Source organism: Salmo salar, chromosome 24 (assembly GCF_965601325.2).
Source record: "Salmo salar chromosome 24, fSalSal1, whole genome shotgun sequence".
NCBI classification, from domain to species: Eukaryota; Metazoa; Chordata; class Actinopteri; order Salmoniformes; family Salmonidae; genus Salmo; species Salmo salar.
The window spans coordinates 45550772-45565185 of record NC_138314.1 but is presented as its reverse complement, the minus strand read 5'-3'; the positions used below and the strand labels follow the sequence as shown (position 1 = coordinate 45565185).

The following is a 14414-nucleotide window of genomic DNA, read 5'->3' as shown; positions in this document are numbered from 1 at the left end:
GGTTGATGTTAGACAGTGATCACTTACACATTACTACATGCATGTTCTCATTTACAAGGGATGATTTCCGGGTTGGAAAAGCCATGACGCTAACCACTTGAACAGAGAGCTAGCCTATTAGACATCTCTTAGCTGCCACAGGGTGTTACAGAAGGATCATAATCTATCCATCTATATAGAGTGGATGTGTATGATTAGGGTCCTGTTTATATCTATAGTCACTAGATCAACACTCAGACTAACCTAATGTAGCAGGTGTAAATTAGAGAGAGAGAGAGAGAGAGAGAGAGAGAGAGAAAAAAAACTGTTTGGGGATGTTCTCTTCTGCACTGTTCAACCAATCCAGTAAATGTGGAGGAGGAGTTCAGATGTGTCGCCATATTGAAGGGCGACTGCACTTCCTGATTTGGCCTCGTTTTTGAAGACTGCTCTTTAAGAAACGTTAGCGGCCGTGACGGAAAGCCAAACGTAAGTTGTCTTGGGGTGTTGTTTTATGTGGGTGTGGCGGATGTTCGCATATCATACCTTTGCAGGTACTGTTGTTTGTCCCTCCTGAGTCACCGTAGCAACAACATAACCACTTCCTTAAAAATTTGTCAAAATTAATCAAAGACAAATAAGACCTTGCTGAGGTGGTCTTGGTACCGCCATTTTACATCTAGCTAAGGTGTTTGGTGCAGTATTTCTCAAGTTAAAAACATTTGCATGAAAAACTAGTCAGTGCACTGCTCTACAATCTAAGAAGACAGGAAAGTCTGTCTGCTGATTTCAGAGAAAAATAACATGGCTACAACTTCCTCATTAGCTGTCAAACTATCTTAAATAAAGAACAAGCTACAAGGTGTTTATCAGTGCAACATCAACAAAAAAATCACTTGCTATAACTAAGTTCCAACTCTTGTGTGTGTTTTTAAAAAACAAATTTATGACGCTAGGAAGTCAGGCACATTGAGCAGCCAGGCTTCAATCACTTTATCAAGTCACCAGCGAGTTAACTTCGGTGCTGTTTAAAAAAAAATAATACTTTCTCACTATCTATTACCAGAGAGTGTCTATCTGGCGACGTTTCATAGGGAATCATGTTACAAAACAGGTCACATTGGGGACACGATGGTCACAAAATGGATTTTGGAATATTGACAAGTTGCAGTTGGGATACAAGTGAACTTTGATCGGTTCAATTCCTATTTTTTTCCCCCCCCAAATAAGACTCGAGTGATTGAGACTATGAAATGCATCAGCAAGTGGCCACTCCATAAAGGGCCTAGGGGCCAAGGGTTATTTCAACGTAACATTGGTGACGTGTTGTCTTACAAGTCTGAGGTGCTGTGTAATGGACAGGTCTTTCTCACTGTCTTAGAGGTTCTGGCTGCTATGAAGGGATAGAGCGGTGCAGCTCATAGAGCAGCTGATAGACTGAAACCAGCTGATAGAGCGGTGCAGCTGATAGAGAGCAACCAGCTGATACACTGAAACCAGCTGATAGACTGAAACCAGCTGATAGACTGAAACCAGCTGATAGAGAGCAACCAGCTGTTAGACTGAAACCAGCTGTTAGACTGAAACCAGCTGATAGACTGAAACCAGCTGATAGACTGAAACCAGCTGATAGACTGAAACCAGCTGATAGACTGAAACCAGCTGATAGAGAGCAACCAGCTGATAGACTGAAACCAGCTGATAGACTGAAACCAGCTGATAGACTGAAACCAGCTGATAGACTGAAACCAGTTGACAGAATGAAACCAGTTAATAGAGAGCAACCAGCTGATAGACTGAAACCAGCTGATTGACTGAAACCAGCTGATAGACTGAAACCATTTACATTACATTACATTTACGTCATTTAGCAGACGCTCTTATCCAGGGCGACTTACAAATTGGTGCATTCACCTTATGATATCCAGCTGATAGACTGCAACCAGCTGATAGACTGAAACCAGCTGTTAGACTGAAACCAGCTGATAGACTGAAACCAGCTGATAGACTGAAACCAGCTGTTTGACTGAAACCAGCTGATAGACTGAAACCAGCTGATAGAGAGCAACCAGCTGATAGACTGAAACCAGCTGATAGACTGAAACCAGCTGATTGACTGAAACCAGCTGATAGACTGAAACCAGCTGATAGAGTGAAACCAGCTGATAGACTGAAACCAGCTGATAGAGAGCAACCAGCTGATAGACTGAAACCAGCTGATAGAGTGAAACCAGCTGATAGACTGAAACCAGCTGATAGAGAGCAACCAGCTGATAGACTGAAACCAGCTGATAGACTGAAACCAGCTGATAGAGTGAAACCAGCTGATAGACTGAAACCAGCTGATAGAGAGCAACCAGCTGATAGACTGAAACCAGCTGATAGAGAGCAACCAGCTGATAGACTGAAACCAGCTGATAGAGAGCAACCAGCTGATAGACTGAAACCAGCTGATAGAGAGCAACCAGCTGATAGACTGAAACCAGCTGATAGACTGAAACCAGCTGATAGAGAGCAACCAGCTGATAGACTGAAACCAGCTGATAGAGAGCAACCAGCTGATAGACTGAAACCAGCTGATAGAGAGCAACCAGCTGATAGACTGAAACCAGCTGATAGAGAGCAACCAGCTGATAGACTGAAACCAGCTGATAGACTGAAACCAGCTGATAGAGAGCAACCAGCTGATAGAGAGCAACCAGCTGATAGACTGAAACCAGCTGATAGACTGAAACCAGCTGATAGACTGAAACCAGCTGATAGACTGAAACCAGCTGATAGAGAGCAACCAGCTGATAGACTGAAACCAGCTGATAGACTGAAACCAGCTGATTGACTGAAACCAGCTGATAGACTGAAACCAGCTGATAGAGAGCAACCATATCCATCCCACTGAGAGGTAGCAGCACCTAAGCAGGCAGCAGGCTGCAATGACATGAAAGGGCTTTGGTTATTTGTAACAGCTGTTGTAATATGTCCACTAATGGTGTCCAACGTTTTGATGAAGCAGAGATTTAAAAATATCCATCTATCTTTATCAGCACGGACACTCAGATGAGCTTTGAATAGAATAATTTAGTCATTCCTTCTCGAGCATTAAGTCACGACGAGGGTTGTTCTTAACAGTGCTGACAACCTTATTTAACACAAGCCTAATAAAACACATTAGACAACATCTGATAGGCCTAACAGCTTGTTTATCTAAGAGTATAGAGACGTCAGAGAGAGAGAGAGAGAGAGACGCTGTGTGTTTCATAAATTCAAGGGAATCTCCTCAGCTCCTGCCGAGGCGCCAGCGGGTAGCAGGTGTACGGATCTCCAGCTAAACGTCCTACTGTGCGCTCATGTATGTGTGTAAACACTGGTATTATTGTAGCCAGGGCCTTGCTTGAGTGAGCCTATTCTTCCCATCATCAATTGAAACTCCGTCAGTGAGCAGCCTTGGCACCTCGCCAGAGAGAGAGAGAGGGAGGGAGAGAGCGAGAGAGAGAGAGGGAGGGAGAGAGGGAGGGAGAGAGCGAGAGAGAGAGAGAGGTAAACAATCCCCTCCCCCATCGCGCGCGGGGCCTTTAAACATTCCCATGGGCTAGCAGAGGGTGATACTTTTCTCCAGCCAAATGCCTGTTTTAATTGTCTCTTCTAGTTCTCAGAATATAATCCTATAGAATATAATATAACTTTTTTTGTCCATGCGAGGGTGGACATTTTCTTGTTATCGTGCTCTATTGAATGGAACCTGAAGCTACACAAATTATACTGAACAAAAATGTAAACATAACATGCAACAATCTCAAATATTTTTTATGATTTACAGTTCATATACAATAAATCAGTCAATTGAAATAAATTCACTATGCCCTAATCTATGGATTTCACATGACTGGGCAGGGGTGCAGCCATAGGTGGGCCTAGGAGGGCATTGGCCCACCCACTTGGCAGCCAGGCCCACCCACTCGCGAGCCAGGCCCAGCCAATTAGAATTAGTTTTTCCCCACAAAAGGCTTTATTACAGACAGAACTACTCCTCGGCACCCCTCTTCCCCCTATTCAGACGATCCCGCAGGTGAAGAAGCTGGATGTGGAGGTCCTGGGCTGCCGTGGTTACACGTGGTCTGCGGTTGTGAGGCCAGTTGGTCGTACTGCCAAATTCTCTAAAACGATGTTGGAGACGACTTATGGTAGAGAAATATGAACATTAAATTCTCTGGCAACAGCTCTGGTTGACATTCCTGCAGTCAGCATGCCAATTGCACACTCCCTAAAAAGTTGAGACATCTGTGGCATTGTATTGTGTTACAAAACTGCACATTTTAAAGTGGCCTTTTATTGTCCCCAACACAAGGTGCACCTGAGTAATGATCATGCTGTTTAATCAGCTTCTTGATATGCCAAACCTGTCAGGTGGATGGATTATCTTGGCATAGTAGAAATGCTCACTAATAGGGATGTAAACAAATTTGTGGCATAAACAAACATTTGAGAGAAATATGTTTATTTCGCTTATGGAACATTTCTGTGTGTTTAAAAAAAATATACATTTCAGCTCATGAAACATAGGACCAACACTTTACATGTTGCACTTCTATTTTTCTAAAGTTGAATAATTGCTAATCACAATTAGACAATAACATTTCCTCTCTGAAACACACACACACACACACACACACAAAATCGATCTCTCTGTGTTTTGACTGTCAAACCATAGCCTCTATAAATGTGAGTGGTTACTATGGGCTAAATGGAAAAGAGAGGTCCAGTTTGACTCGAAGATTTAGAGACAAAAGCATGCCGCCTACAGGTTATGACATGTTGTAACTGAGATATTAGCATTTCTCTTCCATACCTCACTGTAGCCTAGTTGTGTACTCAGTGTAGTCTACTCCACATATTCAGAGCCATACGGGGGGTGCAAATCACATAGTTTTGTTTTCAGACACGGCCCATGAAAGGGTTAAAAAGAAGCAACGTGAGAAGCTACTACAAACTCATTCATCCTTTTCTTCACCACGCCTTTAAAACGTAAACAAATGGGGGCTTGACCAATTACAGGCCTAGAATTCCCACGTAGCGATCTGCCGATGATCAGATGACTAAAGGAGAAACTATTTAAATCTGTAATGAGAAACTTGCCGCAAGTTCATACATTCACGCTGCTGCTACCGGTTTTTTTTAGGCACATACGAACCACTGCCGCCGGCTTTCATTGACACTAGGTTCATTGGACAGGCTCAGTGAAAACACCAACTGTGAACCTTCCAGTTATTATCTAAACAACTAACGCGCTTTACATTTTTTATTTTTTTAGAAGAAATGAAAAATAGCACCCTTTTGTTGTGGAGTTTCTCACTTTGTGCAGTTGCATTCTTTGTGTCGGGAGCGGAAGAGAACACCGTTTTCAAAGGTAAAATGACATTAAATCCAATCTCAAACTGTTTCATTAACTTTAATACCATATTCGGATAGCCTGCCCTAAATATAAATATTAGGTTAGATTACCCACTGGAGGTTTGAGTCGTGAGGGAGAGACACCGTGAAGAAAGGGTCAATGACTCTTAAGGCAGTTTTCGTGTGAGTTGGAAAAGTGACTTAGGAAGGGTGCTACTTTTCTCCAGCCACATCCCTGTTTTTAATTGTCTCTTCTAGTTCTCAGAATATAAACCTATATAATCTAACTTTTTTTTTGTTGTTGTCCATGCCAGGGTGGACATTTTCTTGTTATCGCGCTCTATTGAATGCAACCCGAAGCCACACAAATTATACTGAACAAAAAATGTAACAACTTGTTCAATGTGGCGCAAAACCCGGACAAGACGCCACGTCTCCTGTTCCATATTGAATTGAGATTTTAAGCTAAATCAGTCTAAATTCCAATGTTACATTCCGATTATCTTAAAATGTTTTACATGAAAGCAATTTTATGTAAAGTCCACAGAATTCCACTATCCTGTTCTGTTCCTGAGAGGAATTTATGCTCATGTGCCAGTCGTAACAAAGTTATCTAAATATTTTCCATGCGATTTTCTAAATTACTATCCTGACTGACTACAGTAGGACCAACTTGCCTCGTTTTTTATTTATTTTTTAAACTCTGCAGATATCTTGAGTGTTCGTGTGAACGCGTGTCAGTACGAGCACGACCAGTGTAAAACAGTTTGGGGAGCTCTGGAGTGCGGAGATGTGGCCGTGCGCCAGTGGCAGAAAGGCCACGGTAGTAATTAATGTGCGCCGAGTTTAACACGTGTAGACTACAGTAAAATGCTTACAACAATGCACAGTAAAAGGAAAAAAATGGTAATAAAGTAACAAGGACACCAATTACAAGGAGCAGGCCTACTCGTATCTAGTTAATGTGCAGCGGTATGAGGTAGCTCTAATGTGTACATGTAGTTAAAGTGACTAGGCAATCAGGAAGGATAAATCGGTGTGGGGGTGTAAGCCATTTGACATCGGCATAGCTGCTGTATGACCTACATGGCTTAACTGTATAGGTTACACTGTCTGTACTACATTAACAGGTGACTTCAGGGCGTTGTCATAGAAATAATTGCTAAAGATTGCTTTTCAGCAACAGCTTCCTCTCCTTACCGCTTCTCCTCCCCTCTGTACTACACTGAGTTGATCTGTGGAAGGGGTGATTAAAAAAAAAAAAGATTATTCAAAACCGTGGAATGGAAAAGCAAAGCTCCTGATAGATATTCACACTATTTCTTTCACCAGTCTGGTGCACTGAATGGAAGATGAAGACTCCAGGACAACACTGAGGTGCACAAAGAGACAATGCTAATACTGATGTTTCCTCTCTCCCTGTTTCCTCTCCCCCCTCTCTGTCTCCCTCTTCCTTCACTCCTCTCTCTCTTCCTCAGATGAGGAGTTTAAAGTGCCACATGGTGACGATGAGACGGTCCATGACCGGATCACATACAACATGAGGAAGAGTCTGGATCTAGATGTGGACGGCTGCATCTTGGTGCCTGGTGAGAAGAAAAGTCTGCTGGAATGTGGATTCAACGTCACTGCCAAGACTATCTTTATTATCCACGGCTGGACGGTAAAAACACAAACTCTCTTATAGACTACCCTCCCACAGTTTGCTTCAATGACTCTTTGTGTTTTTAGAAGAGAGTGTGTGACAGTTTGATGATCACTGACTCATTGAGAACCTCCCTCTCCAGATGAGCGGGATGTTTGAGAGTTGGATGCGAAAGCTGGTGGCGGCCATGATGCAGCGAGAACCAGAGGCCAACGTGGTCATCGTTGAATGGTTGCCCATGGCCCACCAGCTCTACCCTGACGCTGTCAACCACACCCACCAAGTCGGCCTCAGCGTCGCCACCACCATCAACTGGCTCCAGGTGTGTAATTGATTTGAATTTATTTGATAGTTCTGTGGCGTCTTCTATTGGTGAAAAGGGCTGGTTCGTTTACAAATACTGACAGAGGACAGGACTGTCTCCAGTAGCTTAGTGAGTGGAGAGGGCTGGTTCGTATACATTGATCTCTAGGTTTACAAATACTGACAGAGGACAGGACTGTCTCCAGTAGCTTAGTGAGTGGAGATGGCTCCAGGACACATGGAGTCCAGTGTGTTAGAGCACAGCTGAGTAGCCTAACACCCTTCCAAGCCCACCAACTGGCTACTGCAGTAGTAGTAGTAATGTGTTGCGCAGGATTGGCTGGCAGGGAAGTTTCCCTTAGCAACAGAACAGCCGGGAAGCTGCTGCCAACCTTTGCAGGTGTGGGTGGGAACTCTGGGATTCTAGAATCCCAAACGGGAGTTCTGGGGTATACTGTCATTTCCATTTGGTTGGTCGGGACTCTGCAGATGCTCTTGAGGAAGAGTTGTCCTGTATCTAGTTTGCGATGGGGAATCGCTCTCATCACGAGCCAATGGCTGCATTCGCAGTCCTCTCCCCCTCATTCGCGACTTGACTTCCACTAAAAGCAGAGACTGGGTTTAGTTAAAAATCCACCGTACTGCTTTCCTTTTTACCCATCTAGTCTGTTCAGATGGAGGATTGAGGGAAAGGAGGCTATTTAACAGTATTGGGACCTATCCAACGTCCCATTCAGGCCCTGTCCCCTGAACCAGACCAGGACATGGTTGACACGCAAGCCCAGGGTTCAGGCTGTGGATAGGGGAGTAGATTGAGGCAGAAGGTAGAGGTGCTGTTGCATGGAAGGAAGAGCGGGAACGTATTCTGCCCTCATTATCTCCACTGGGATTGGCTGGTGCCCAGGGAATGACTGACTGCTATTGGCCGAGGGCCAGGTCTTGTTCACTGTGTTTGTGGGGGGTAGCAGCAGCTGATTGTGTGTGTGGGTTGTCTTGTATCCGATAGGAGGAACAGCAGATGCCCTTGCAGAATGTGCACCTGATTGGCTACAGCTTGGGGGCCCATGTGGCGGGCTACGCAGGCACGTTTGTGCGAGGGAGCGTCGGCCGAATCACAGGTAAGTGGCTCGAAGATGGTATGATATCACTTAATGTTGCTCCATACAATGTTGGAACGGTGCCAAGCTCCTGTAAATCAAACTCCATACTAGTCCAATAGGAAACAAGTACCCATTAGGGTAAAGCTCCATATAGTCAATTATCTATCTAGCTTCAACATGTCTTTATGGAGCGACGGATGTGTTAAGATGTCTATAGTTTCGGTGTATTGACTGCAGAAGCTGTATGCCTACAGATCTTAGACACAACCCCTCTCTTGTCCACCAAATGAGACATTCCTGTTTCTCCCACCTCTCCTATAGGTCTAGATCCGGCAGGGCCCATGTTTGAGGGGGTGGGGGATGAGAAGCGCCTGTCTTCGGACGACGCTGACTTCGTGGACGTCCTGCATACGTACACTCGCGAGGCGCTGGGAGTGAGCATAGGCATCCAGCAGCCCATTGGAGACATCGACATCTACCCCAACGGAGGAGACGTGCAGCCGGGCTGTGACCTGACCAGCGTTCTGACCAGCGCCGCCGGAGGAAGTGAGTGCCCACACTGAGTAGTCACCGAGACGCGGAAAGAAGTTTCGGTGACCAACATTTCTGAATCTTTCCCAAATTCAGTTAAAAAAAAATGTCTGTGTACAGTGTATATATATATATATCTCTCTCGCTTGGCGGATTCTCTTATAATCGCTCACAGTCGCTCCTGGTTCCAGGAATCCTCCAAACAAGATTTCTGAAACTCAGGGAATTCTGCAAGCTTAACTTGGACACAGTACTGTACTGGTTTTGCTGTTGTGAGTTAATCTAACCCGTTCTCCCCTCTTCAGACTTCATGGATGTGATGAAGTGTGAGCACGAGCGAGCCGTACACCTGTTTGTGGACTCTCTGATTAGCAAGGAACACGCAAGCTTCGCCTACCAGTGCACGGACTCTGAACGCTTCAAGAAGGGCATCTGCCTGAGCTGTCGTAAGAACCGTTGCAACCAGATGGGTTACAACGCCAAGAAGACGAGGAAGAGGCGCAATAGCAAGATGTACCTGAAGACCCGTGCCGACACACCCTTCGGAGGTGAGCTGTGTTTTGTAGCCCTATGGTTGGTTTAGTGGTTCCAACAGTAACTGAAACTGTGTATCCAGGTTCTAGTTTTTATATTTTCTCTAACTTACATGTGGGCTCTGGGTTAAATCCTCCTGCTCTGGGTTAAATCCTCCTGCTCTGGGTTAAATCCTCCTGCTCTGGGTTAAATCCTCCTGCTCTGGGTTAAATCCTCCTGCTCTGGGTTAAATCCTCCTGCTCTGGGTTAAATCCTCCTGCTCTGGGTTAAATCCTCCTGCTCTGGGTTAAATCCTCCTGCTCTGGGCTAAATCCTCCTGCCCTGGGCTAAATCCTCCTGCCCTGGGCTAAATCCTCCTGCCCTGGGTTAAATCCTCCTGCCCTGGGTTAAATCCTCCTGCCGTGGGTTAAATCCTCCTGCCGTGGGTTAAATCCTCCTGCCGTGGGTTAAATCCTCCTGCCGTGGGTTAAATCCTCCTGCCGTGGGCTCTGGGTTAAATCCTCCTGCCGTGGGCTCTGGGTTAAATCCTCCTGCCGTGGGCTCTGGGTTAAATCCTCCTGCTGTGGGTTAAATCCTCCTGCCGTGGGCTCTGGGTTAAATCCTCCTGCTGTGGGTTAAATCCTCCTGCCGTGGGCTCTGGGTTAAATCCTCCTGCCCTGGGCTCTGGGTTAAATCCTCCTGCCGTGGGCTCTGGGTTAAATCCTCCTGCCCTGGGCTCTGGGTTAAATCCTCCTGCCGTGGGCTCTGGGTTAAATCCTCCTGCTCTGGGTTAAATCCTCCTGCCGTGGGCTCTGGGTTAAATCCTCCTGCTCTGGGTTAAATCCTCCTGCCGTGGGCTCTGGGTTAAATCCTCCTGCCGTGGGCTCTGGGTTAAATCCTCCTGCTGTGGGTTAAATCCTCCTGCCGTGGGCTCTGGGTTAAATCCTCCTGCTCTGGGTTAAATCCTCCTGCTCTGGTTGAAGCCTCCTGCTCTGGGTTAAATCCTCCTGCTCTGGGTTAAATCCTCCTGCTCTGGGTTAAATCCTCCTGCAGTTATACATCTACATCTGCTTTAATGCCTTTTTCTTATCCTTTAGCTACTGGCACTGATATCGCAACTTGTTTTTGACACGCCTTGCAGTCATAAAGCTACTGTAATCTCCTGTGTAAGCTTAAAGCCTTGCCCCCTAGTGTTGATAAAAGTGATTTTTAAACCTCTTGGGCTGTGTTTGTCCCTCCTAGGGATCCATTACCAGATGAAGATGCATGTGTTCAACAGAAAGCAGGCTGATAATGCTGACCCGACCTTCTACGTGAAACTGTATGGCGCTCACAACGACAGCCAAGACCTGCACGTAGACATGTGAGTACATGGTATTACTATACTGTATCCAATACTAGACCTAACCCAAGATGATAGAACTTGCGTTGTACTATTGCACCGACCATTGTTAACTTGTACTAGGTCTCAAAGCTGTGTGTTGGGGGAAAATCTCTGTACTTGAATGGGTGAAGTTAGGATTGTGGTGCAGCTCATTTGAATATGTGGGTTTTGATCTAGCCTTTAACTTCTCACTTAATAGCAAATAAGTGAAGACTATTTACTGTATGTAGATGACCTGTGATTGACCCTTTTGTGTTCCCCCCCCCCCCCCACTTCCAGTCCTAACAAAGTGGGTTTGAACCTGACCAACACCTTCCTGGTCTTCACCGAGGACGACATTGGGGACCTGTTGAAGATCCGTCTGAGCTGGGAGGGGGCGTCTGAGTCCTTCGGGTCCTTTTGGAAAAACATTAAGAAGAACTTCTGGGACTGGAAGAGCAGCAGCAAGCCCACCAACCAGATGTTGGAGGTCCGTAGGATCCGTGTCAAGTGTGGAGAAACTCAGAAGAAGTAAGTTGGGGTGGGAGAACAGCAGCAGCCATTTTGTTTTACAAATGCTAGTTGTGCTCCCACTGGGTGGTTGGTGGTTCACCATGCGAAATCGACCATCTGTGATTTTTTTGATAATACGCTCATAAACTGGGATGTTTTCATTAGTCAATTATACATTGTTCTTTTCACTTTATGAACTGGGACTCTGCTTTGGCATATTTAGTGTCTTGCTCTTTGCCTTTTTTGTGTTGTCTTACACTTCTCGTATTGACCAGTTTTCTTGCTTGTGCAGGTTCACGTTCTGTGCCCAGGACCCCTCGTTGACTGAGATCACTCCAGGACAGGGGATCACGTACGTCAAGTGTCGCGATGGCTGGGAGGTAAAACCCAGTAAAAAAAGGTACACTGCCCAGTCAAATAGTGTGTATTGTTGAATTCCCTAACGGTGTCTTATTTGACTCTGTATAAAATCTGTTACTTTAAAACCATTAGACAAAGTCCTGAGATTGTCTTGATGTATTGTCAATCATGTTTATTGACTGTTCCTCTTGTTTTGATTTTGTCAGGTTACACATATAAGGATTCTGGACTTCAAAGATCAATACACTGTCGCCATGGGGACCCGAAGGCGGAAGAAAGAACCGCCGTCGATTCGTGACGAGCACCTGGATGGTTTCCGTTGGTTACTGATGCTCACATGACACTGGTCGCTGTCAAATGGGACGACGGGAGGCACGTTCTGTGGGGAGGGGTGGGCGGTCCTTAGGTGTACTGTCTGTCAGTATTGTCGGACGATTCTTAAGTGTTTCTTTGTGCAGACTGGCAGTCAACTCGGATTAGGAAAATGGTGTTAAATGTGTTATCGGACATCCCCCCCCCCCCCCCCCCAACAAACCTAGTCTCTTTACTGTATATTTTTTGTATTAATTTATGAAGAATGGAAGCACTGCAAGACCAGGCTTTATTTATCAACCCCCCAAGTACACCTTGTACTGATGCACATTACATTTGAATCGTTTAATATTTGTGAGCTGCAGTATTTTGTCTGCTTGCGTTTTGAGTGTATGTCTTTTTTTTATTTTATTTTTTTATGCGTTTTGCGTGTGTGCACGTCATTTGTATAGTATGACCGTGTGTGTGTGTGCGAGTGTCTTTTTGGGTAGAGCGAGCCGAGTGAGATTAACGTGAATACACTGTATAACTGAAGGAGGTGACTGGCTACGTGCACATGATCTTTCACTGTATTGTGACTTCTGTGTACCATAGTAGTTTGTGTATATAATGTAACTAACATTTTTTATTTTTTTTTCCTAAATAAATTAAATTCACTTATTTTTTTTATTCTGTTTTGACCTTTTATCATCAGCTGGATGGCCATACCTTTTCTATACTTAAAAGCCCAAACTTTAGACCACACCTTGGTGAGTCAAAGTATAGAATACTTGAAATTACAAGGTTTACTAACAGGGTAGTGCACTACTAAAATATGGCACCCATTTGAGTTGCTCTAACTTAAGCCCCAAAAATCTGATAATTTCTCAGAGTCCATAGTGCAGTGACTATAAGTTTACATAATATGAGTTAAGTCCATGTTAAGTTGACTTACAGTGCATTTGGAAAGTATTCAGACCCCTTGACTTTCTCCACATTTTTGTTATGTTACAGCCTTATTCTAGAATTTGATTTAAAACATAAATCCTTAATCTACACTGCCCCATAATGACAAAGCTAAAACAGGTTTTTAGACATTTTTTGCAGATTTATTAAAGTATTTCTTTACATTCAGTACCAGTCAAATTTGGACACCTACTCATTCAAGGGTTTTTCTTTAACTATCTTCTACAATGTAGAATAATAGTGAAGACAAACTATGAAATAACACACATGGAATCATGTATTAAATCAAAATAAATTTGAGATTTTTCAAAGTAGCCACCCTTTTCCTTGACAGCTTTGTAAATGCTTGGCATTCTCTCAACCAGATTCATGAGGTATTCACATGGAATGCATTTCAATTAACCGGTGACTTGTTAATTTGAGGAATTTCCTTAATGCATTTGAGCCAATCAGTTGTGTTACAAGGTAGGGGTGCTATACAGAAGACAGCCCTATTTGGTAAAAGACCAAGTCCATATTATGGCAAGAACTGCTCAAACGAGCAAAGAGAAACAGCAGTCCATTAATTTAAGACATGGTCAGCCAATCTGGAACATTTTCAAGAACTTTGACAGTTAATTCAAGTGCAATTGCAAAAACCATCAAGCGCTATGATGAAACTGGCTCTCATGGGGACCGCCACAGGAAAGGAAGACCCAGAGTTACCTCTGCTGCAGAGCATACGTTCATTAGAGTTACCAGCCTCAGAAGTTGCATTCCAAATAATAGCTTTACACAGTAAAAGTAAGACACATCTCAACATCAACTGTTCAGAGGAGACTGTGTGAATCAGGTCTTCATGGTCAAATTGCTGCAAAGAAACCACTACTGAAGGACACCAACAAGAAGAAGAGACTTGCTTGGGCAAAGAAACACGAGCAGTGGACATTAGACCGGTGAAAATCTGTCCAAATTTGAGATTTTTAGTTCCAACCGCCGTGTCTTTGTGAGACGCAGAGTTGGTGAACGGATGATCTCCGTATGTGTAGTTCCCACCGTGAAGTATGGAGGAGGAGGTGTGATGGTGTGGGGGTGCTTTGCTGGTGACACTGATTTATTTAGAATTCAAGGCACACTTAACCAGCATGGCTACCACAGCATTCTACAGCGATACGCCATCCCATCTGGTTTGCGCTTAGTATAGGGACTATCATTTTTAAATAGGACAATGACCCAAAACACTTCCAGGCTGTGTAAGGGCTGTTTGACCAAGGAGAGTGATGGAGTGCTGCATCAGATGACCTGGCCTCCACAATCATCCGACCTCAACCCAATTGAGATGGTTTGGGATGAGTTGGACTGCAGAGTGAAGGAAAAGCAGCCACAACACATTTTTGACACATTTTTGGTTATTACATGATTCCATATGTGTTATTTCATAGTTTTGATGTCTTCACTATTATTCTGCAATGCAGAAAATAGTAAA

At 44.4% G+C, this 14414-nt stretch overlaps 1 protein-coding gene across 2 annotated transcripts; it reads left to right on the top strand.

Annotated features, from left to right (window-relative positions):
* Nucleotides 1-370: 370 nt before the first annotated feature.
* LOC106585939 (endothelial lipase) lies at nucleotides 371-12664 on the top strand. 2 transcript variants are annotated; one of them, XM_045706997.2, is made up of 10 exons: nucleotides 371-468; nucleotides 6843-7027; nucleotides 7152-7331; nucleotides 8319-8430; nucleotides 8734-8958; nucleotides 9249-9491; nucleotides 10699-10819; nucleotides 11120-11350; nucleotides 11625-11732; nucleotides 11899-12664. In XM_045706997.2, the coding sequence occupies exons 2-10, from the start codon at nucleotides 6905-6907 to the stop codon at nucleotides 11909-11911; spliced, it is 1356 nt and encodes a 451-aa protein (XP_045562953.1). In that variant the 5' UTR covers nucleotides 371-468; nucleotides 6843-6904; the 3' UTR covers nucleotides 11912-12664. The 2 variants fall into 2 exon arrangements, with proteins under 2 accessions (XP_045562953.1, XP_014028164.3); XM_014172689.3 differs by lacking the exon at nucleotides 371-468 and adding an exon at nucleotides 5091-5380.
* The last annotated feature ends 1750 nt before the right edge of the window (nucleotides 12665-14414 follow it).

Coding starts and splice junctions, on each gene's coding strand:
- LOC106585939 (XM_014172689.3), top strand. CDS start 5,290: ATGAAAAATAGCACCCTTTTGTTGTGGAGTTTCTCACTTTGTGCAGTT. Junction 5,381..6,842: donor AGAGAACACCGTTTTCAAAG/GTAAAATGACAT, acceptor TCTCTTCCTCAG/ATGAGGAGTTTAAAGTGCCA. Junction 9,492..10,698: donor TGCCGACACACCCTTCGGAG/GTGAGCTGTGTT, acceptor TGTCCCTCCTAG/GGATCCATTACCAGATGAAG.